Raw genomic sequence first — 24,893 nt, forward strand, 5'->3', positions numbered from 1 at the left:
TTTTTTGAATGGACAAGATAGGCTAATCTATTTATTATTAGCTTTTTCATTCTTAATTTCATCTTCATACAAAAATTCCAGAAGAAGCATAGTAACTTTTGTTATGAAAATCAACAGACACTTCCATTTATATATAATTTTGACAAGTTTCAAGTTGATTCATAATTTCTTCTTCAAAAACACAATCTTTATCATGTCATAACGGACAAGAATGTCATGTGGCAAGAGCAACGGCTTTTAGTAGTAGAAACTGGACATTGGGGATTTGGAGATTTCGTGGAGATTTTGGCAAAAAAATCGTTTCTTTGGAGATTTTGTCCATGGAGATTTTCTCTTGGAGATATTGGCAAGTTGGATTATATTTTTTGGAGATTTTGTCCCATGGTGATATTTTTTGGGGGGATTTCGTACGACTCCCATTAAATTAACCAACGCCACATTTTTTGCAATGTCTAAAAGTCTATAAAAACCCACGATAAACAAGTTTAACAAAATTTTAATTGTCTCCGTTGATTGTAGTTAGTAAGTTATAAGATTTTTCCTCAGCTTTTCCACTATAACTTTTATTATTCTTAAGAGTTCGTGCTATATGAAAATAAAATATATTAAACAATTATATAAAACACCCCATTATTGGTATACACTGAAACATTTATCGAAAAATGCGTTGTTTTGGATGTTTCCTTTTTTCTTTTTTGACAGTATTTTTCAACAATAACAGCAAAGTTTTTTGGCACCTTCTTAAAGTTAAAGTCTCATTAAAAAAATTGCAATGTAAAATATTCAAAACTTTAGCAAATTTGTATTAACTTTTTTGATTGAGAACAAGGTAGTTTTTTTTAAAAAATAAAATTTTCTAAAACTGAAACTTTTTGTAGAGTTTTTTTTTAAATTTATTTTTCTGTTTTTTTTTTTTTTTGTGTAAAAAAAATCTTGAAGGTTATTGTAAATGGAAAAAAAAAGCAGTCTTGATATTTATTTGCAACATTGTTGCCATCTTACCAGCATCACAAAAAAAGATTCTACAAAGACAAATTTATTATAGCAATTAAATATCTTGAAACGTTGACGTTGTCTTTGGAGACAAAAGATTAAATAAAGATTTAAAATGATGGCAATTGCCTTCCGCTATAAAATATTTTAAATTTATGCTTACGTTTTTCTTTGTACGGAGATACATTTACCCTATCAATTCTACCTTTCGATTTGACTCAAAAAAAAAAAAGAAGATGTATTTTCTGTCTGTTTCATAAAGTGTGCATAAATTGTCTTATAAGCTGCAACAACAAGATGCCAAAAAAAAAAAAAACCTTGAATACGAGGATGTTAAAAGGGTGTTTTTTTTTCAACATTCTTTTTTAAAGCACTTAACAATTAAAAATGGTTTTTTATGAACTTAAAATTTGTATTTGTGTTGGATCTTTTTTTTTAAACTGCAATTCGGTAATAGATTTATATCTTTTAAAACATTGTTTAAAAAAAATGTGCGATATCTTTTTTTAGAAAATTTTAAAATGAAAATGTCAGAACTTGCCTCGGGCTAATAACTGACAGATAACATTTTTAGGATGTTCTTCTGTCAGCAAATAAAACACCCTTTACAAATTACTCATCGCTAAGCGAAGAGTTTCTTTTATTCAGAATGAAAAAGATGATCAATGTTTATTGTTGTTGGTTATTGTATCATTTTGCAACAACCCAAGTGGATGTGATTTTTTAATTTTTTTTTACCAATATCATCCGTTCTCGAGAAATCTTCCTGTGGATGATTTTGACAGTTCATGTCTGAACTTATGTTATTTACGGCAAACATTGTGTGTCAGTTAGGCACACACAGAGGCTGAATTTTATTGAGTGTCTGCTGAAAGAGTTATGTAGAAAAGATTAATAGTCTGCTCCAGACATTCATTTAACATGAATGAATATTTTTTTTTATAGAAACTCTTTTTGGCCAGTTGAAAGGTTGAGAGTTTAAATGAAAACAAACATTTTTTCAAAAAGCAAGTAAGGACACAATTTGAGTAGGGATTATTTCAATTTTTCTCCATTAACCATGGTAATTCCAAAGAGTTACATCACTGTTTTATGTTAGATCACTCTTAATTCTAAAATTATGACAAAAAGCTTTTTTAAAATTTCCAAAATCTTAAAAATCAAAGTTTGTTGTTTTCAGTGTAAAAATTGTACTTTTTAAATTTTTTCTCAATTAACCATGGTAAATTCAACAAATTACAATATCTTCCTTAGTTTGAAAACTATGACAAAAAGCTTTTTTCTAGTTTCCAAAACCTTAAAAATCTAACAGCGGTATTTATTAGATTAGCTTAAACTGGTTCTCAAATGTCGTTTAGTTAAGCTTGCTTAAATATTTAATTCGCCTTTAAGCATCGTTGCTTAAATTTGTATTTATAATCGAATTTCCACAGATGATTAACTAAACGAATCTAGTTAGTACAAAAAACTATTACATATTAGAAACATCACGTGGTTTTTGACAACTTGAGGGAATGTTTTTTTGTAAACAAAAATTCTTAACCTTGACTGAGCAAAAAAAAAAGATTAGGTCGCTGACGATGAGTTTGCTTTCGTCGGATTCCTTAATAAAATGCACAGACAAAGCCAGACAGCATTGATTTTTTTCATTTGTACTAACCATTTTATTTTTTTTTAACATTCTTTAATTCTTTGATTTGAATTTAAAATTCAAGCTCCTTTTAGGGAATAATTTCATTTCAAACCAAAATGAAGTCTTCACCCCACACCCTAGATAAATTAATAACATGATACTGAGCTCACGATCTTAGTAATAATTCATATGTGGTCAAATCAATCTTAAAATGGCTCTAAGCAAGCTCTAAACGCGGTGAATGTCGTTTAAGTTAAGCAATCGTTAAGCAACGTTTCTTAAATGTGTAAATTCTTTATAAATACACATTTTGTACTTAAAAGCTATTTAGAAGTTGTTTAACGTTAAACAACCTTTAAAATTCTTTTATAAATATGGCTGTAAATGTGTTGTTATCAGTGTAAAAAATTTACTATTAAAAATTTTTCTCAATTAACCATGGTATTTTCAAGAAATCACATCACTGTTTTTTGTAAGCCCTCCCTTAGTTCTAAAACAATGACAAAAAAAACTTTTTTCAAATTACCAACATTTTAAAAATTTGAAATTTATTTTCAGTGTAAAAATTTTACTTTTTAAAAAATACTTCCAACAAATCACATCACTTTTTTTTGTTAGCCCCCCTTAGTTCTAAAATTATGACAAAAAGCTTTTTTCAAATAACCAACCTCTTAAAAATCAAAATCTGTTGTTTTCAATGTAAAAATTTTACTTTTAAAATTTTTTCTCAACTAACCATGGTAATTCCAACAAATTCCATCACTGTTTTATGTTAGCCCACCCTTAGTTCAAAAACTATGACAAAAATCTATTTTCAAATAACTAAAATTCTAAAAATTTAAATTTGTTGTTTTCAGTGTAAAAATTGCATTTTTTACCAATTTTTCTCAATGAATGTCAGAATTTTTTGTGAATTCTGTGACTACCTAATCATCTACGGACCCTATCTAAATGGCATTTATTGAGTCATCGACATTGCAGACGTAGACAAAGAAAAAATCTTCAATCAATCAGCTTTTAATGTACAACATTAAAATTTTATAACAAACCAATCAACTGAAGAATGCAACGTCAAACATGACACGGCTACAACCGCGATTCGTTATGAGCAATTAAAATATAAAAACTAAAAAAAAAAAACGGAAAACTTCATCAATCTTCCCGGTTTAGTTATCAAGAAATTCCCCCTGACATCAAATTACCTTTATTGTGTTCATGTCAATCTGTTTTGGTGCTAAAAACATGTCAAGCACCTCGCCCTGGACCATGGACCACGGCCCGAAGCCCGAACTTCGTAGCCAAGGTGTTGGGTATCTATACTTACTACTAATTGTAAAGCATGCATCATAAAAACTGAATGAGTGTTGTAGGTGAAATACACTCCACATCATTTGAATAGGTCAAAAGCTTTGACATTAATTTAACTTTAAAATTTTTTAAAAAGTTTATATTTCGAAGTCAAGTTCAAAAAAATATAAATCAATAAGTTTTTCTTAGCATCATACAAATATTTTCAAAAACTTCGGACCTATTCAACTGATTAACAGTGTACAACTGCATTCTTACTAGTGACTTTGTGTTGTTTTTTTTTGGGTGGATTTTGCCAGGCAATCGTAATCTCGTAATATATTAATGATGACCCGTAAAGGCCAATTAACGATGATTCAATACAATCAATCCCATCACATCAGGCACCAGGCACATTACAGTGAGAGGAAACGATCCGTGTTGTTAAATTCTGTTGGTGGTTGTGGAGGCGAGGACTTGGAAAAGCGGGCCAAGACAAAGAAGATGAACGGCTTTTGTTCCAATTTTTATGGTCATAGTTGTTGGCGGCGGCGATGAGTGTAACAATTAAACAAAAAAACAAAAAATTAAAAGTGTTGGAGAATTGGTGGCTCATTGTGCGGTCACAGTTGTTAATTTAATGGGTTGAATGAATCATAAAAATTATACGCTTTTATGGCTTCTAGCTTATTTATGAATCTTGAAGTTTGAAGTTTCATTATCTTAAAAATAAAGGGTGCGCATTGCGATTATGACTCAAAATGTTAAAGTTAGGCATATTTTAAGTAACTTATAATGTAACGATTAAGTTAACAATAAAACTTAGTCGTTCATCTGGAATGCATGATTTATGATAAACAATGACAATAACAATAAATGTCAAGGGGACACAAAATAGGTTTTTCTGTTAAAATTGTAAAAAAAAAACACAGGTGAAGGCTTCGAAATAACGGGTTCTTTTCAATTGGGGAGGTAAAAAAGTGGTAGGATTAAAAATCTGTTTTTTTTTTTAACTATTTCTGGCAAAACTGCCCCCATATCTATGAAATTTTTAACAAATCCAAAACTTTTCTTTCTGCGTTTTTAAATATGAATTTTTGAAAAAGACATATTTTTATGGGTATTTTAAGATGCTTTTTTATTTAAAGAATTTTTTGAAGCTTTAAAAAAAAAATTTAGAACATATATGTAGGTATTTTCCATGTGCATGTGCAAAAAATTTTAATTTTAAAATGAGTTTTTATTGAGCAGCGGGAAAAACAAGTTTTTTGACCGTTTTTAAACGTTTAGATATTATTTTTCTTTTTTTTTTCTTTATGAGATAAATTAATCAAATTTATACTGGAGATAGAGAATAGACAGGACAAAATTTCAATCAGGTTCATATACACAGTTTTGAGATAATGGTAAAAATTTTTAACACCTTGTATCTTTTGATCTAGAGCAGGTACAAATTTGATATAACATTATTGAGAATGCTGATAATATAACCTTTCACTTGATATATCAAACATAACGGTACACTCATTACAAGCTACACAATCTTAAATTAAAAAAACTTGAAAAATCCCACTAAACTCCTGTGGATATTTGTTTCCGATGACCAGCCACCAGTGTAGGAAGTATAATCTCAGCTTGGCTTTAAAAAATTCTTCCTTTTTTGTAAAGCATCATTTGAAAAGCTTTTAGATAATATAAAATTTATTGTAGGTTGCATTACAAAAAAAAAAAAAAACAACTTTAAGGTAAGTAAGAAAAAAAGATTGATTTTCTTCCTTTTTTCAATGGTTGGGTTAAAAATTGGTTGGGTTAAAAAATTCTAGATCTTTTTTGTAGATGTCGTACAAACATGGTTGAACTAAATAATTTGAGCTGAAATAATAGACTTTCAGATGGTATAAAAGTTGTTATAGGTTGTCATATAAAAAATTGATTTTTGGGTGATGGAAGTGATTTTTTCATTTTTTCATAAAAAAAATTATTGTATTTAATAAATTATTTTTATACCTTTTGCAACTCGAAATTAACGAAATTCTTCACATTAGGTATCTACATTTTTTTGTTCCTTTTGTAATGTCATATCATTCATGAAGATTAGACATATTGACATACATTTTTTATATAAAGCCTTTAAATGACACAAAATCATCAAAGTGATCAAATTTAGACCCCTATTGACGGGATGTGAGTTCTTTATTCAGCTATAATAAAACTCAGAATGAATTCATTCATGTTTCTGTTTTTAAGTATTTTTGAGTGATGTACATAATCTGGTTTTACGATCAATGATTTCGTGACAAATGTAATAAAAGTTTGTCATCACCAAGAAAATGAGAAGTGATATACTAAAATTTTGCCGTTTGCAAGTTTTTGTAGTTGATGATCAGACAAAAAGATTTTGTTTTATTGAGGTCAACTTGGACAAATTGATTGCACAAAGAAATCTGGAACTTTATTCATGTGTTACTGTGTTGTTTTTAATTTTATTAGTTGTAAATCACTTGTTCCATTTTTTCAATTTGACAAATATATTTTTTTTGTCAAAAATATACATTTTTATTTAATACTAAAATTTGTTTTTATTTTTTTTTTTGTTTCTTTTCAGATATGCAACTATTCTTGCATTCGATGTTAAAGTTGAACGTGATGCTCAAGAAATGGCTGATTCATTGGGCGTGAAAATCTTCCAAGCCGATATTATTTATCATTTGTTTGATAAATTTATGGCATATCGTGAAGAACTTAAACAAAAGAAACGTGAAGAGTTCCGATCGGTTGCCGTCTTCCCTTGTAAGCTTAAGGTAAGTAATAAATATTTTACCAATTTTTTTTTTTCAATGCCTGATAAAAAAGGCAACAAATTTCAAAAATCAAGGATTTTATTATAACCAAAAAAAAGCAAACGTTGGTGCTCATTATCAGTTCAATTATTTGATCTTTTCGAAAAAAGAAAGACTTTCAAAAAATTTATTAAAAAGGTATCATTAAAGATAAACACTTTCGTGTGTCATCAGTTTTTATCAAAAAACAAAAAAAAAATAATGCCTTCTAAGTGACTGTCCCAAAGTGATAAATTTAAAATGGTAATTCCACATGAAATTAAACTACTATACTTTCCTGGACGACATTGGTAATTTTCGGCGTCAAAAATTATTTCCACGGCTATTTATTGACTAAAATTACTAAAATTTTATACTTAACAATTTTAATGGGTTGCATCGAAAAAGAAACCGGCCGGAAGAAGCGTTTCAATTTTATGTTGTTTTTTTTTTTTTTAATTTAAAACCGCGTTCAAACCAGGATTTTTGTTCAGTTAAATTAAGTGTAAACTTGTTTGTCCGTTAAAAATTTAAGCTTAAAAAGGATGTAGCGTGATTTCTTTTATGCACTTTTATAAAGGTTTGAAAATCGTTGAAAAATAACTCTTTGAAAAAAAATAAAACATAGAGTTGTTTGTCATTTTCTAGTTATAATAAATTTAAAAAAAAATATTTTTCAAAGGGATTTACAAAAGAACTTGACGGGCTCCAGAACAACAAAATTTTTTTAATTAAGCATATTTTTAAGAAGAACCAAGCCTCATGAGCTTATGGTCTAAAAAAACATGGGAAAGTATTAAAAGTTTAAACTTCCCCCAAAGTGATTTTACAAAGTTAAGAAAGAAAAATCTGATGTCGATCTCTCAAGATTGGTCCTGATAAAGAGGTGGTTTTAGTGGTTAAGAGTCCCACACTACTTGGTGTCGAATACTGCCAAGTGTCTTTTGAAGATTTCCTCCCGTCAAAAAAAAAAAAAAAAAAAAAAAAAATTAAGCATATCAAAAAATAGAGTTTCTAGAAAAAACAAATGTGCATTTTTGGATAATTGAACCCAAACAACATAAATATTATGTATAAATGTGTCTGAACATTGTTTAAAAGTTGAAAATTGTTGGCCAGTAAGCTTTTAAAATAATTTTTAAATATTGCTTTATCGAAATATTTCTTATAAATTGTAACAATAGTTTTTAATTGGAAGTTAATGTTGAAAGTTCGGCGTTTTTTGAAAATAAATTTATGTAAAAACTACGAAATTCAGAAAAAATATTTTTAAAGTATAAACTAACGGGGTTTTATTTTTAGATTTTGTGACTAAAAATAAATATTAGATAGTTTTTTGTTTGAATTTTTTGCATTTATATACAAAAATAAATTATTTAAACTTATTTTTTTACTCCGTAAAATTAACTAAATAAATAATGAAGATATTGAATTTTTAAAAAATACGTGTTATATGATAGTTAAATGCAAGCCGATTGACATTATAAATTTTAAAATTTACGATCTTGGGTTACAAGGGGTTAAGAAATTTTTTTTACCGGTAAAGAACTATCGAATGTCAGTGCCTAAAATTGCACACTTGAAAATTTGTATTCATAAGTGCACAAAATAAAATAGGACCCAGAAGTGAACCCTGTGGAACTCCAAAAATTAGGTTAATTAAAAATACTCCATCACTTCATACAATTACAGTAACCTTTTTGTCATAATTTTTCCTTCCTAAATAGTAATTTATGTTTTTGATAAAAAATATGTTTGTCTTTCCAAATTTTTTAACACAATTTCGAACCAATATATCAATTTGTTTCTTTTTCATTTACAGATACTGCCTCAATTTATTTTTAACAGTCGTGATCCAATCGTTATGGGTGTAATGGTTGAAAATGGTATCGTCAAAGAGGGTACTCCAATTTGTGTGCCAAGCAAAGAGGTAAGTGTTTTACTATTTATTTTCCTAGACTTTTTTTTTTTTTTTACAATATATGAAAGGTTCCCTTTATATAAAAAATGCTTAGTGTTACCCCCCAATCTATAAGTTTATGGAACCAAGATAAACTAAACTAAAAAAAAAAAATTGAAAGATATTAATAACCAAAGTTCAATGAGCGAACACAATTATTCTTTGTTGAGATCAGGGGCATGCGTGCGTGCGCTTCTTAAACTAAACCACAAAAACATGCTGCTGATAAAAATGAAAAAAAAAAAAAAATCCAAAGATTCAAACCCCCTTTTTATTATGAATTCAAAAAAATGTAGAAAAAAAAACTTTACAAACCCTCTTGAACGCGCCAAGAGGGCATACTGTTGACACAGGTGTGTTTGCTTTGGAGTAAACTCAGACTCACGCGGTCGAATCTCGCTTCTCCAGACGAATGCCTGCATTATGTTTTCAATTCTAATGTTGACACATTAGTAACAAGATATATGCCCGTTGTGTGTGTATCTTCCAGCAAGAAAAAAATTATACTCCTGGGGGTAGAAATAGAAGTCGAAGATAGTTCGCTCTGAATCCTAGGTCTCCAGCAAAGGCATGGAACTACAAACTGAAACTGTTTACACAGAACCCACAGAAAAGACTTGAAGAAAAAAAAAAATCCTGAAAACAACCGAGATAGGTGGCGTAAAATATCGCACTCAATGTTTACTCTAAGTTGCCACCAAAACCAACTACGAGCTACGACTTCTCCATCGGGTTTATTGAATTTGTATCTACTTTTATGGGTATAGATTCTGTAAGTGGTAACTAACAGACGAATTCGTTGTTTTTTTCTTATTCGATTGTTGTTTTTGTTAAAAAAAAACTTGCCTGTGTCGTAAAAGGACGATAATTTCGCATAATTTTCTGGACAATCACACATTTCCTGTACACAACAACAAAGCCTTATTATCGTGTTGTGCATGTCATCATCGGGAGCAGGTTAGGGTATATATAAAGAACTCGTTGCACCAGAACAGGAACAAGAATAAGTAAAACTGAATACAAAAAAAAAAAAAAAAACTCAAGTGGAATGAAAATTGCACTCTCCACCATCAGTCCACGACTCGCACAAACAAAGTCAGATGTTAAATGCAGAATGGTATCCTGTGAGTTCAAGTTCGAGGAGACGATCTTCTTCTTATTCGACTTCTTTAAAGCCAGATGGTCTCTTTGCTTTGTAATTATTACTTCCTCAATTATATTGTTTCCTTTCAATACATTTTGGACTAAGTAGAGTACCTTTCCTTCTATATCTTGAATGATTGGTTAGTAGAAAACCAATTTGTTACAAAAAGAAAAAAAAACTTGAAGGTTTAGATTCTTTTAAAGAGGATATATTGAAAGTGGTCTTGTGTATTTAAAATTCAGATATTCAAGATCACAGAAAGTTAAAGTAGTCAATTGAATAATATTATGCTGCGCCATGACATGACGATTTAAAAAATGACTTTATAAATGATTGTATAAACTAGGAAAACTCTAACTTCTAAAGGACATAATCAAATTTTTTGGAAAATATTCGTAGCATATCCACTATACATATGCACTGGTCTGCAAAATGTATCTTTTTTTTTTTCCTTTAAATAATTTTTTTAAATTATGAAAGATTTGACTTCCCTGAAACAATCTGGTTTCAGAAAAATTCTAGCACGTACCATTTTTTTTAAATTGATTTTTGAAAAATATGAGTAGTTTGTAGAAAATAGCCCTTTTAAATTCGGTTGAACTAGTACAAAAATAAAACTAATATTCGTATTGAGCTCAAATTTGGAGGTCCGTCAAGATAGCACCCACACCCCCAAATTTCCAAAATCTGAGTATGCAATAATTTGTTGCTAATTTGTTGCTAATTAGTTGCTCTAATCCCGAATTTGTTGCTCCACCCCTTCCCCCTCAAAATTGATGGAAAGGGTGTGGGTGCTATCTTGACGTCAAGATAGCACCCACACCCATTAAAAACCCAACATTTCAAAAAACTTAGTACGCAATAATTTGTTGCTAATTTGTTGCTAATTAGTTGCTCTAATCTCGAATTTGTTGCTCCAAGATTTGACCTTGAAATGCACTTCAACAGTTTTCTCAAAAAAGCTAAATTCCCTAAAAATGAACGCACAGCGACAAAAAAGGTGTCAAATTAAAGGGCTTCTCAACACCTTTTCAAAAAGGTCTCATTCAACTTTTAAATCCATCTCCTTCATGTCCAAAATGCATTGTGGAACTTGTGGAACATATCAAAACGTCAAGATAGCACCCACACCAAGAAAAACCTAAAAATTTTAAAAAATAAGTATGCAATAATTTGTTGCTAATTTGTTGCTAATTAGTTGCTCTAATCTTGAATTTGTTGCTCCACCCCTTCCCCCTCAAAATTGATGGAAAGGGTGTGGGTGCTATCTTGACGTCAAGATAGCACCCACACCCCCTTATTTCCAAAATCTGAGTATGCAGAATCTTAGGGATAATTTGTTGCTAATTAGTTGCTCTAATCTTGAATTTGTTGCTCCATGATTTGACCATCAAATCGTCTGCAACAGATGCATTTTTTGTGGAGACTTTTTATCTATAATTTTTTTCAAAAAACTAAAAACGCCAAATTAAAAACATAATTTCATGCACTGCAAAAAGTAACTTTAAAATTTTCCATCGCTTTTCATTCCAGCCTTAAAGTCCAAAAACTAGTCAACTCTCACCCCTAAAAGCTGTGTGGGTGCTATCTTGACGTCAAGATAGCACCCACACCCCCAAATTTCCAAAATCTGAGTATGCAGAATTTTAGTGTTAATTTGTTGCTAATTAGTTGCTCTAATCTTGAATTTGTTGCTCCATGATTTGACCATAAAATCGGCTGCAACAGATGCAGTTTTGTGGAGACTTTTTATCTATGATCTTTTTTAAAAAACTAAAGATGACAAATGATAAACATGATGTGATACTCTGCAAAAAGTTACTTTAAAACTTTAAATCGCAATCCATTCCGGTGTTATAGGCCAAAAACTACTTTTTGATGACGTCACTTCGACAAAAAAAAAGTAGCACCTCAACGAATTAAATCCAAAAATCTGAAAATGCAGAAATTTTACTCTTTTGTGATGTTTAGATCTAATTTAGATACTAAATTTTTCCATTACGTACCTATGTAGGTAGGTACCTACCTAACTAACAAAAATATATCACATCCACAATATAAATTTCAAAAATCTGAGTAAGTATACCTACCTACAGATATTAATTGCTACAACCAATAACCACTTAAGTCGAAAAAGAAAACAAAAATTAGGTCTTACTATATAATGCTCCGCATTTTTTAATGTGCCGCAAAAACAGCTCAATCTTTTCTTAATTCGATGTAGATGGTTTTAATTTATCATAGTTAAAAAATTAGGAAGACGAGACTTTAAATTGGAAAGCATCATTAGCGCACTCAAAAATTTTTGGCTTTATTCACTAAAGCGGTTATTGGTTGTGGCCACATTGATTACTGTAACTATATAACTTCAATAGAAATTTGGTGTCTCATTGATGTTATTTAATTTAAGTTCCTAAAGGCCTCAATCCCACATTTGACCTCTCTTATATTGCCCAACGTTTTCAAAATTGAAATTGAATTTTAAAAAACTCAGTTTTTTCAAACAAAGGAATATGATAACAATAAGCATTATTGTTACAATTTCTTGAATCTTTAAAAACTTGTACAAATTGTGAATAGTGTGGGTATTTGTATCCTAACATTTTGATGCATTTTTCCGTGGGCTAATTTTATCTATATACATAGCCTTAATTTTATAGAGATGCATTTCACATTCATATAATTTCATTTACTACCACTATTACATTTCTAAAACCCTCAACGCTCTTCATCCAATCAGATCGCTACCTATTTTTTTTAAACAAACAAAATAAAAATTTATCTACCTATACTAAATAAAAAAAATCACACATTGATTTTCTTAAGAATAATCGCGTGTGTATGCGTTGATTTTAATTTTGGCTCCGCCCTCGACGTCTACTTTGATGAAAATACACTATCCAAATCAGATATACCTACACGCCTACCCCCTGAAATGTTTCTTTCTTTAGTCGGTTTCAGAACTGCTCTGAGGTAAGTATGATTTGCGTTCTCTCGAGTCAAAAATATTATGACTAAGGTATATACATATATATATATACACATTGATATAGCTCGGAGGATTTCATGTGGATTTTAAATATTGATATTAGGATGAAAGTTTTTTTTTCTTTACTTTACGATGAAAATCGTTGCATTCTTTAAGGGAAACAGTAAGAAAGTAAGAATTTTAAGCCCTGATTTTTCAATCGTCACCTTAATGAAATTTGGTAAAAACCTTGTATTAGCTATAGAAAGCAATACTAAAGAGTTTTAGTAGGTATAAAAAAAATTGAGTGTGAAAGGGTGTTTTTTGCAAATTGACAGTAATTGGTCCCAAAAAGCCAATGAACCGTGTATAACGTCTAAGAACTTACCTAAGTACCTAGATAGTATAGGTATAAACGTTCAATTTGTCATCGAAACAAAAAGTAAATGAATCATTGGCAGATTTTATTATCCCTTCGAAAAAACTCCCTTTGACCAAATTTTGTTTTATAAAAACACTTTATTTTTGCACTCAGTTTTTTTTTTTCAAACATACCTAGTACCTACCTATGTACCTAATATGACAACAATAAGAATTTGTGGTTACAATATCTTGATTCTCCTAGAAAAACCTTTAAAATCTCGTACAAATTTTTTTTACATTTTGATGTTTTTTTCGCAGGCTCATTTAAACTTCACAGTCCTTTTCATTTACTGCCTTTCTTACAGCTTATGACCTTAAGGCTTTTCATTCAATCAGGTCGTGATTTACTTTTTTTAAACAAACAAAATAAATTTCTAACTACCTACCTATTCTAAATAAAAAAAAATCACACTCGCTTCAAGAGTAATCCTCTGCTTTTACGAAAATAAAAGGTACCTAATAATTACATCTAAATCTACAACTGTGAAATGATTTTTCTAAAATCGGTAAAAATATTGATGTTCTTTACCAACGGATGAAATGCATTTTTGCACTTAACACTTTTTCTATATCATCATCATCATCATCATCATCATCATCATCATCATCATCATCATCATCATCATCATCATCATCATCATCATCATCATCATCATCATCATCATCATCATCATCATCATCATCATCATATAATAAAACGGCAAACACTTATTTTGTGGTACAAAATACGCGGCCCACAAAAACCGAAGGGGCATATATTATATACCGAACGATAGGAAATTTATCTAGATGTGCAGAATGTATACTTTTTTTATTTTTTTTTACCGAAATAGATAAAAATAATAAATTAAAATTGAGAAAAAAAAAAACAAAAACAAATGTGCTGAACCACGCCCTCTCCCTTCTGTAAGTGGAAACTTCTAAAAGCAAAGACGAGAACCTTCGAAGACATTCTCGAATTTCGAATAAAATTAAGTGTTGCATATTCTTAGTAGTAAATAAAGTGATTTATATAGTGTGCTTATTTGAGCATAAATAAAAGTTACAATTGGCACTCGAATTTTGAGTGCGGGGTCGGCTAGTATATATTGTGAAGCTAAACACTGAGTTACCCCCAAAAGGAAGAAAGTGTTGATAAAACTCTTCATTATTAAAACCTTTTTTCCTATTTAAGAAAAAAAAAAATATGGTAGGTAATACCTACTAAGTTATCTAGTATTTTTTACATCTCTCACATGTGTTTGAGGATTTTGTTTTTAAATTTTGCATTTTCATTCCTGTTTTCGACAACAGGTTTTGTTTGGAACAGCAATACACGGAGACGGAGAGGAACGTTACGCAAAGAACACTTTTGATTTAAGGTGCAAACCTAATAGCTTTTTGTTCCAGATATGAGGATATGACCGTTGTTGGGATGAGGCAATTATGGGCAGTTAAAAAACTTTCAAAAATTATAAATAATTACTTTTATTTTAGATATTTTGTGTATCAGTATAAGCACTCTTCTTTTTATGATGATGAAGTTATTGCTTGTTTTTCTGTCTCTCCTTCTCCTTTTGTCTGACAGGTGTTTTTTTTTTTTTTCAAATTACTGTTAAAGACAAGGTTCGCATGGTAGATGGTATATCAGCCATAGGTAATCTTTTTCAGTTATTTTGAAAAAATAAATTTCCATTGTTACACTCTTGATACTTAAAAGGTATTGGTGATACAATCCCCATAACAATATTTTTCTATTTTCAGGTTACGGTAACCCTGAAACCAAGGACAAGAAATTTTATTTAAGTTTTTAATACAATTTGCAATTTGATTCAAATTTATTATTCTTGTACTAAAAAAATAAGAGGTGTGTTTAAAGTTTAATTTCAATTCTTACGAAAAAGTTATAATTTAGCTACCTACCTAGGAATTCGTTTTTAATTAAATTTTCTTGTATTAAAATACTTTTTATTACATTTTAATGTTTTTTTTTTTTAATGCAATTTAATGAACAGCCGTTCATAAATATCTGAGACAATTTTTGATAAAAGATTCTATGAACCTGTTCGTTAAAACAATGAACGCCATTCATTAGAATCAATACACATTCACTAATTCAATGTTTGTGAGATGTTTTATTTTGCAAAAGTCGCTATTACTTCTAAACGAAAGCGAAAATCAAAAAAACTTATTTAATATATTCTGTCGGAAATTAAAAAATCTACATCTTTTATATCCGACAATTTTTCAAAAAAAGCAAAAATAAAAAAGTTATGACGAAAAAAGTAAAAATTTCATGTCTTTTTGTTTGGGAGATGTTTTTTTTTCACAAAAGTCGCTATAACTTCTAAACGAAAGCGAAAATCAAAAAAAACTTATTTAATAAATTCTGTCGGAAATTAAAAAATATACAACTTTTATATATGACAATTTTTCAAAAAAAGCAAAAATAGAAAAGATATGACGAAAAAAGTAAAAATTTCATGTCTTTCTAAACGAAAGCGAAAATCAAAAAAACTTATTTAATATATTCTGTCGGAAATTAAAAAATATACAACTTTTATATATGACAATTTTTCAAAAAAAGCAAAAATAGAAAAGATATGACGAAAAAAGTAAAAATTTCATGTCTTTCTAAACGAAAGCGAAAATCAAAAAAACTTATTTAATATATTCTGTCGGAAATTAAAAAATCTACATCTTTTATATCTGACAATTTTTCAAAAAAAGCAAAAATAGAAAAGATATGACGAAAATAAAATAAATCTTTTTTTCTTCTTTTTAAAAAGGCGCCAAAACTTAATAAACCATTAATTATTTTAATGAACCATTCATTATTTCAATAGCCGACCCCGCACTCAAAATTCGAGTGCCAATTGTAACTTTTATTTATGCTCAAATAAGCACACTATATAAATCACTTTATTTACTACTAAGAATATGCAACACTTAATTTTATTCGAAATTCGAGAATGTCTTCGAATTTTCTCGTCTTTGCTTTTAGAAGTTTCCACTTACAGAAGGGAGAGGGCGTGGTTCAGCACATTTGTTTTTGTTTTTTTTTTTCTCAATTTTAATTTATTATTTTTATCTATTTCGGTAAAAAAAAATAAAAAAAGTATACATTCTGCACATCTAGATAAATTTCCTATCGTTCGGTATATAATATATGCCCCTTCGGTTTTTGTGGGCCGCGTATTTTGTACCACAAAATAAGTGTTTGCCGTTTTATTATATGATGATGATGATGATGATGATGATGATGATGATGATGATGATGATGATGATGATGATGATGATGATGATGATGATGATGATGATGATGATGATGATGATGATGATGATGATGATGATGATGATGATGATGATGATGATGATATAGAAAAAGTGTTAAGTGCAAAAATGCATTTCATCCGTTGGTAAAGAACATCAATATTTTTACCGATTTTAGAAAAATCATTTCACAGTTGTAGATTTAGATGTAATTATTAGGTACCTTTTATTTTCGTAAAAGCAGAGGATTACTCTTGAAGCGAGTGTGATTTTTTTTTATTTAGAATAGGTAGGTAGTTAGAAATTTATTTTGTTTGTTTAAAAAAAGTAAATCACGACCTGATTGAATGAAAAGCCTTAAGGTCATAAGCTGTAAGAAAGGCAGTAAATGAAAAGGACTGTGAAGTTTAAATGAGCCTGCGAAAAAAACATCAAAATGTAAAAAAAATTTGTACGAGATTTTAAAGGTTTTTCTAGGAGAATCAAGATATTGTAACCACAAATTCTTATTGTTGTCATATTAGGTACATAGGTAGGTACTAGGTATGTTTGAAAAAAAAAAACTGAGTGCAAAAATAAAGTGTTTTTATAAAACAAAATTTGGTCAAAGGGAGTTTTTTCGAAGGGATAATAAAATCTGCCAATGATTCATTTACTTTTTGTTTCGATGACAAATTGAACGTTTATACCTATACTATCTAGGTACTTAGGTAAGTTCTTAGACGTTATACACGGTTCATTGGCTTTTTGGGACCAATTACTGTCAATTTGCAAAAAACACCCTTTCACACTCAATTTTTTTTATACCTACTAAAACTCTTTAGTATTGCTTTCTATAGCTAATACAAGGTTTTTACCAAATTTCATTAAGGTGACGATTGAAAAATCAGGGCTTAAAATTCTTACTTTCTTACTGTTTCCCTTAAAGAATGCAACGATTTTCATCGTAAAGTAAAGAAAAAAAAACTTTCATCCTAATATCAATATTTAAAATCCACATGAAATCCTCCGAGCTATATCAATGTGTATATATATATATGTATATACCTTAGTCATAATATTTTTGACTCGAGAGAACGCAAATCATACTTACCTCAGAGCAGTTCTGAAACCGACTAAAGAAAGAAACATTTCAGGGGGTAGGCGTGTAGGTATATCTGATTTGGATAGTGTATTTTCATCAAAGTAGACGTCGAGGGCGGAGCCAAAATTAAAATCAACGCATACACACGCGATTATTCTTAAGAAAATCAATATGTGATTTTTTTTATTTAGTATAGGTAGATAAATTTTTATTTTGTTTGTTTAAAAAAAATAGGTAGCGATCTGATTGGATGAAGAGCGTTGAGGGTTTTAGAAATGTAATAGTGGTAGTAAATGAAATTATATGAATGTGAAATGCATCTCTATAAAATTAAGGCTATGTATATAGATAAAATTAGCCCACGGAAAAATGCATCAAAATGTTAGGATACAAATACCCACACTATTCACAATTTGTACAAGTTTTTAAAGATTCAAGAAATTGTAACAATAATGCTTATTGTTATCATATTCCTTTGTTTGAAAAAACTGAGTTTTTTAAAATTCAATTTCAATTTTGAAAACGTTGGGCAATATAAGAGAGGTCAAATGTGGGATTGAGGCCTTTAGGAACTTAAATTAAATAACATCAATGAGACACCAAATTTCTATTGAAGTTATATAGTTACAGTAATCAATGTGGCCACAACCAATAACCGCTTTAGTGAATAAAGCCAAAAATTTTTGAGTGCGCTAATGATGCTTTCCAATTTAAAGTCTCGTCTTCCTAATTTTTTAACTATGATAAATTAAAACCATCTACATCGAATTAAGAAAAGATTGAGCTGTTTTTGCGGCACATTAAAAAATGCGGAGCATTATATAGTAAGACCTAATTTTTGTTTTCTTTTTCGACTTAAGTGGTTATTGGTTGTAGCAATTAATATCTGTAGGTAGGTATACTTACTCAGATTTTTGAAATTTATATTGTGGATGTGATATATTTTTGTTAGTTAGGTAGGTAGGGTAGAAGGGGGAGGATTTGCCAGGATTTAGGAAAATTGACTTAACGCAAAGTTTTGACGTTTGTTTTAATTTTTTTATATCTGATATTATTATTGACCTTATTATCTTCACTTAAATATTTTTTTCATTCTGATATATTAATTGTTTCTATTTTTAATAATTTATTCAAAAAAACAAAAAGTGATGTGGCAAAGCCTCCCCAGGCGGGAGGCTTTGCCACGGGGGTGGGGAGGGATTGCCAGTTACCTAAATATAAAAGTTAATACAAATAAAACCAATAATCATAAACAAAACTTCTTTTTAGCTGAAAATACGAAGAACTGATTGATTTTGTAGGATCCTGCCATCCTCTTTTGAAAAAGCTCCTTTCTGGCAAATGTACCCCATGGGGTGCATTTGCCAGAGCAAAACCTACCCAAAAACAAATGGCAAATGTACCCCACAAGCTAATCTTTCGAAAATTTACTTATAACTTTTTTATAAGTTAAGCAGTAAAAAAATCACTTCTACACAGCATAGTACACATAATTTTCAAAAGATATTTGTATGACAAAGTAATTTAACAAGACAAATATTAAAAATTTACGACGCTTATGTACCCTCATATTTTGGTTCTCAACATTAAAAAACTAACACAAGCGTCTAATTTATTTCGTGTCCAGCCAATAGCTGTCAAACTTTGTGGAAAGTTTGCAATCATAAATGTGCAACAGAAAATTATTTTTCGGTATTTAATATTCTTTTGGTTTGGAAAAAAACCTGGGCTGGCAAAGGCACCCCATTGGCAAATGCTCCCCCTTCTACCCTACCTACCTACATAGGTACGTAATGGAAAAATTTAGTATCTAAATTAGATCTAAACATCACAAAAGAGTAAAATTTCTGCATTTTCAGATTTTTGGATTTAATTCGTTGAGGTGCTACTTTTTTTTTGTCGAAGTGACGTCATCAAAAAGTAGTTTTTGGCCTATAACACCGGAATGGATTGCGATTTAAAGTTTTAAAGTAACTTTTTGCAGAGTATCACATCATGTTTATCATTTGTCATCTTTAGTTTTTTAAAAAAGATCATAGATAAAAAGTCTCCACAAAACTGCATCTGTTGCAGCCGATTTTATGGTCAAATCATGGAGCAACAAATTCAAGATTAGAGCAACTAATTAGCAACAAATTAACACTAAAATTCTGCATACTCAGATTTTGGAAATTTGGGGGTGTGGGTGCTATCTTGACGTCAAGATAGCACCCACACAGCTTTTAGGGGTGAGAGTTGACTAGTTTTTGGACTTTAAGGCTGGAATGAAAAGCGATGGAAAATTTTAAAGTTACTTTTTGCAGTGCATGAAATTATGTTTTTAATTTGGCGTTTTTAGTTTTTTGAAAAAAATTATAGATAAAAAGTCTCCACAAAAAATGCATCTGTTGCAGACGATTTGATGGTCAAATCATGGAGCAACAAATTCAAGATTAGAGCAACTAATTAGCAACAAATTATCCCTAAGATTCTGCATACTCAGATTTTGGAAATAAGGGGGTGTGGGTGCTATCTTGACGTCAAGATAGCACCCACACCCTTTCCATCAATTTTGAGGGGGAAGGGGTGGAGCAACAAATTCAAGATTAGAGCAACTAATTAGCAACAAATTAGCAACAAATTATTGCATACTTATTTTTTAAAATTTTTAGGTTTTTCTTGGTGTGGGTGCTATCTTGACGTTTTGATATGTTCCACAAGTTCCACAATGCATTTTGGACATGAAGGAGATGGATTTAAAAGTTGAATGAGACCTTTTTGAAAAGGTGTTGAGAAGCCCTTTAATTTGACACCTTTTTTGTCGCTGTGCGTTCATTTTTAGGGAATTTAGCTTTTTTGAGAAAACTGTTGAAGTGCATTTCAAGGTCAAATCTTGGAGCAACAAATTCGAGATTAGAGCAACTAATTAGCAACAAATTAGCAACAAATTATTGCGTACTCAGTTTTTTGAAATGTTGGGTTTTTAATGGGTGTGGGTGCTATCTTGACGTCAAGATAGCACCCACACCCTTTCCATCAATTTTGAGGGGGAAGGGGTGGAGCAACAAATTCGGGATTAGAGCAACTAATTAGCAACAAATTAGCAACAAATTATTGCATACTCAGATTTTGGAAATTTGGGGGTGTGGGTGCTATCTTGACGGACCTCAAATTTGGAGAACTTATTTTTCATAATATGATCTATCATTATGACACCAAATTTGTATTTATTAATTAAAGTTTACAAACATTTTAAGATACTAATTGACAAAAACAGCAAAAATATTGAAATCCTACAGTTTTTAGTAAATCCCACATGGACAAAAACACCTTAATTTAGGAAAATGTAAAATCTCAAAGCCCGTTATATATAAAAAGTCAAATATGTAAAGAAAACTATAATAAAATACATTAAAACAATTTATATGTACGTGTTTTGTAATTTTTTATAATATTTTTCTATTTAGAAATATCTTATCTGTGATAAACCATTCGATACACTGTCTTCTAAATCTTAAAATTTGTCTCTCCTAGGAACAAAAGTATACTTTGGGATCGGGTCAAAATTCTTGCTTCAAAATTCTGCTTTTCAAAATTCTGCTTTTTCAGCGAAAATTCTGTTTTTCAAAATTCTGCTTTTTTTCTATTCTGTTTTTCAAAATTCTGCTTTTTAAAATTCTGCTTTTCAAAATTCTGCCAGCATTATATTTGAACAAAAAAATTCTGCTAATTCTGTTTTTTTTTGTATGGCATATGCGCTGGCTAAAGAAAAATACACCTCATTAATGTAATTAAACATTGGTACTTTCCTAAATTTTTTTATTTAAGTGTCGCAAATATTTTTTGAAATGCATATACTGACTTTCTTTGAAATAAAATATGTATACTAATTGGAACCGATGTTGTATATTCCTTTTCTTATTCAAATTTTTGAATATTCATCTTTATTTGATAAATTAATAAATTTTTAGTTATTTTCGGAAATGTTTAATATTAAAAACCTTTTCTTAATATTTTCAAATGTATTCATTTATAAAACAAAAATTAATTCGCATTTAAAAAATGACAAATTATGTAGGTAAGTAATCAAATACCTAAGCAGATAATTTTTTCAAAAAGATGATTTTACAGAATTCTGCAAAAATTAAAAAAGGGTTTGGAAAATGTTAAAAAGCGCGCGCTTTTTAACATTTTCCAAACCCTTTTTTAATTTTTTGCAGAATTTTGAAAAGCAGAATTATGAAAAGCAGAATTTTGAAAAACAGAATTTTGAAAAACAGAATTTTAAAAAGCAGAATTTTGAAAGCAGAATTTTGTAAAGCAGAATTTTGAAAGCAGAATTTTGACAAAAGAATTTTGACCCCGGCAGAATTTTGACCCCAACCCGTATACTTTTCTTATGGTTTCTGATGTGCTGAGTTCGAATCCGAAGTCAAAAAGAATCTAGCACGTCAGGATTTTGAGATATACGCGTTAGAGAATTACAAAATCAAGTTTTTGATTATAAAATCTCAAAAAATACCATATCTCAATAACAGGAGCTGATTGAAATTTGTTGAATTCGGATTCAAAATCAGCATACTAAGTTCTATCAGAAAAGTATACTTTTGTTCTTGGGAGAAAGGAATATGAATTTTTAATGATCAGTTTCTTTATGGTAAGAGGTGCCGTGAAATAACGCCGAGCGAAATAACGCCGAATTCCAAAATTCGGCGTTATTTCACTTTACAAAAGCGAAATAACGCCGAATTTCAACATTCGGCCTTATTTCACAATGATAAAGTGAAATTACGCCGATTCGACGTTATTTCACTTTTTCAGTGAGGAAAATCCTGCTAAGTGGAGCTTAGGAGAAATCTCTATGTAACCACCTGCAGTCAGTTTGGTATTGAAATGCCATATTTTTGGCACAGGGACATAACAGCCACTATTACTGTGGGGCTTACATCCCGCTTGAGTGAGACATAAGTTCCAAATTAAATGTGGGGCTTATGTCAAACTCAGGTTGGACAAAAGACCCACAAATGCAGGATGGGCGTTATGTCTCACTAACAAAGAATTTACAAATTATAAAATTATCTCCCAACTGAATAACTGTATTTGGGATAGTTACATAATTCGATTTTGCACTTATGTCCCACCTTATTGGCAAATAAGCCGATTCAATAGTGTATCCAATCAAGGGGATTGCAGCAGAGCAGCATGCTCTCAGCCTCCAAAAATATTTCACTGTTTATAAACCTAAGTATCTTGGGTTTTATTGTTTTATTTATGTGTATACCAAAAAACAAAGATATGTTTGTGTTATAACTTGGCAAAAAAATTAATTCTTACATAAGAATCTATTTAATTTTTGGAACCCAAACGCGAAGCGGAAAAAAATTTTGCCCACGGGAGAATCAATTTTGAGGTGTGAAAATAAAAATTCGCGCGAATTTTTATTTTCACACCTCAAAATTGATTCTCCCGTGGGCAAAATTTTTTTCCGCTTCGCGTTTGGGTTCCAAAAATTAAATAGATTCTCATGTAAGAAATTTGTGTCCGCTTTGCTTTCCACCAATTAAAACAGGTGGGATCTATTTGTTTCTTATCATTATCTTATTCAAAGTTTCTTTTGCATTTAAAGACTCTGGAACAAAACGCGAATAAAATATACCAAAGTTATAATTGTTCATTATTCTTTTATACTTCGAAAAGCGTGGGGCTTATGTCCCACTTAAATGAAAAATATATGGAGCTTATGTCCCACTCAAGTGGGATATAATTCTTAAATTAAATGTCAACCCACTCAAGTGGAACATAACTCCCATAAATAAAAAGTGGGTGCTATATCCCTGGGCCTTTTGTCCCTGCGACATGTTTTTGTACCTTCTTGAGACTAATCTGTTAATGAATAAATAAGAGGCACATAAGACAAAAAACTTTTTTGGAACCTATACCTCGCTTGGATGGACAGAAGTCCCAAATTGGTATTGGGGCCATTCTGCCTTAATAAATTAGGGCCTTATATGCCTTTGAAAATAAAAAAGGTTAGCATTTTAATATACGGGTTAACTTAGGTCCACTTCTATGCTCACTTTTCTAGCATTCGGCCTTATTTCTCACTTGGGACTCGGCGTTATTTCACTTTGACAAAGCGCAATAAGGCCGAATGTTGAAATTCGGCGTTATTTCGCTTTTGTAAAGTGAAATCCGAATTTTGGAATTCGGCGTTATTTCGCTCGGCGTTATTTCACGGCACCATGGTAAGATAGGCCAAACCTACTTAACTTACTTAAATTTAGATATCTCGAATAAGAAAAGAGATATTGGGGAGATTGAAACTGAATTTGAAATGAAAAAATAAGTTCTTTTATAAACCTACTTTGGTACAGAATGACAATGCTTCCGAAATATTTTTTTCTCGATAGGAGCAAGTACTTCTAGTGTGATGATCGGACAAGCGATCGGTTCATGGCTATTTTATACTTTTGTGGAAAGTAGTTGTTATTGATGCAGTTATTGGTGATGATGCGAAAGCTTATTTAGAACTAGCCAATTATTGTGGTTATTTTTTCAGTGCTGTTTAAGTTTAGGATGTCATCATTTGCAGGATTGGTACCGCTGAAAGTATGAGTATGAACTGAGCGGAGCGTTTTTCGCAAATCGACTTGGAAGTAGTTTATTATTTTGTTGCTAATTTGTTACTAATTAAACTGTGCAAGTTTTTTTCAAAAAAATTTTTGAGACAAGTGCGCTGTTGACTGTTCCCCCCTATTTCGAACCTGAGAAATCGATTGGCATCATTAGTTTTTCGATTTATCGGTACGACTTCGAAAAAATTTTTTTTCGGAAGTTTTTTCAATAATTTTAAGCAATTTGTCCGGTTTAAAGTCATTTTTCTTGTTTATATTGCTATTTATTCGACTCAAACGTAGTTAACTATCAACATAAAACAAATAAACAATTTTATGCAATTTATTTAACAATTTAGCAAGTTTTTGTTGAAAAAATTCAAAAAATTTGGATTTTTTTGCATTGTTATCGTTTTATTATGTTTTAAAATCTACATATGTGTTAAGAATTGCCGGTGTTGCCGTTTTGTTTTTTAGACTAAACATACCTATAAGGATTATTGAGATTATTTTAAGAAAAAAAATATATGTGAGTGAAAGATAAGATTAAGTTGTTTAAGCGGTAGAAGCAATTTTCTCACAAATCGGTTTCAAATGTAAAAAAAATGTATTGAAACACAACAGCAATACATTCGTCACTAAAACATACATTTTCACAAAGCCAGTAGTTTATGCTGGTAGCAAATAAAGTTTGAGCAGAAAAAAAGCAATATAAACAAGAAAAATGACTTTAAACC

At 30.2% G+C, this 24,893-nt stretch overlaps 1 protein-coding gene across 1 annotated transcript in view; it reads left to right on the forward strand.

Moving 5' to 3' along the window:
• Positions 1-24,893, forward strand: part of LOC129912372 (eukaryotic translation initiation factor 5B) — a 156,231-nt gene that overhangs the window by 79,000 nt on the left and 52,338 nt on the right. Inside the window, exons 6-7 of the mRNA XM_055990579.1 lie at positions 6,519-6,714; positions 8,555-8,662. Of these exons, the coding sequence (XP_055846554.1) occupies positions 6,519-6,714; positions 8,555-8,662 (304 nt within the window). The remainder of the gene's footprint in view (positions 1-6,518; positions 6,715-8,554; positions 8,663-24,893) is intronic.

This window comes from Episyrphus balteatus, chromosome 2 (genome assembly GCF_945859705.1).
Source record: "Episyrphus balteatus chromosome 2, idEpiBalt1.1, whole genome shotgun sequence".
NCBI classification, from domain to species: Eukaryota; Metazoa; Arthropoda; class Insecta; order Diptera; family Syrphidae; genus Episyrphus; species Episyrphus balteatus.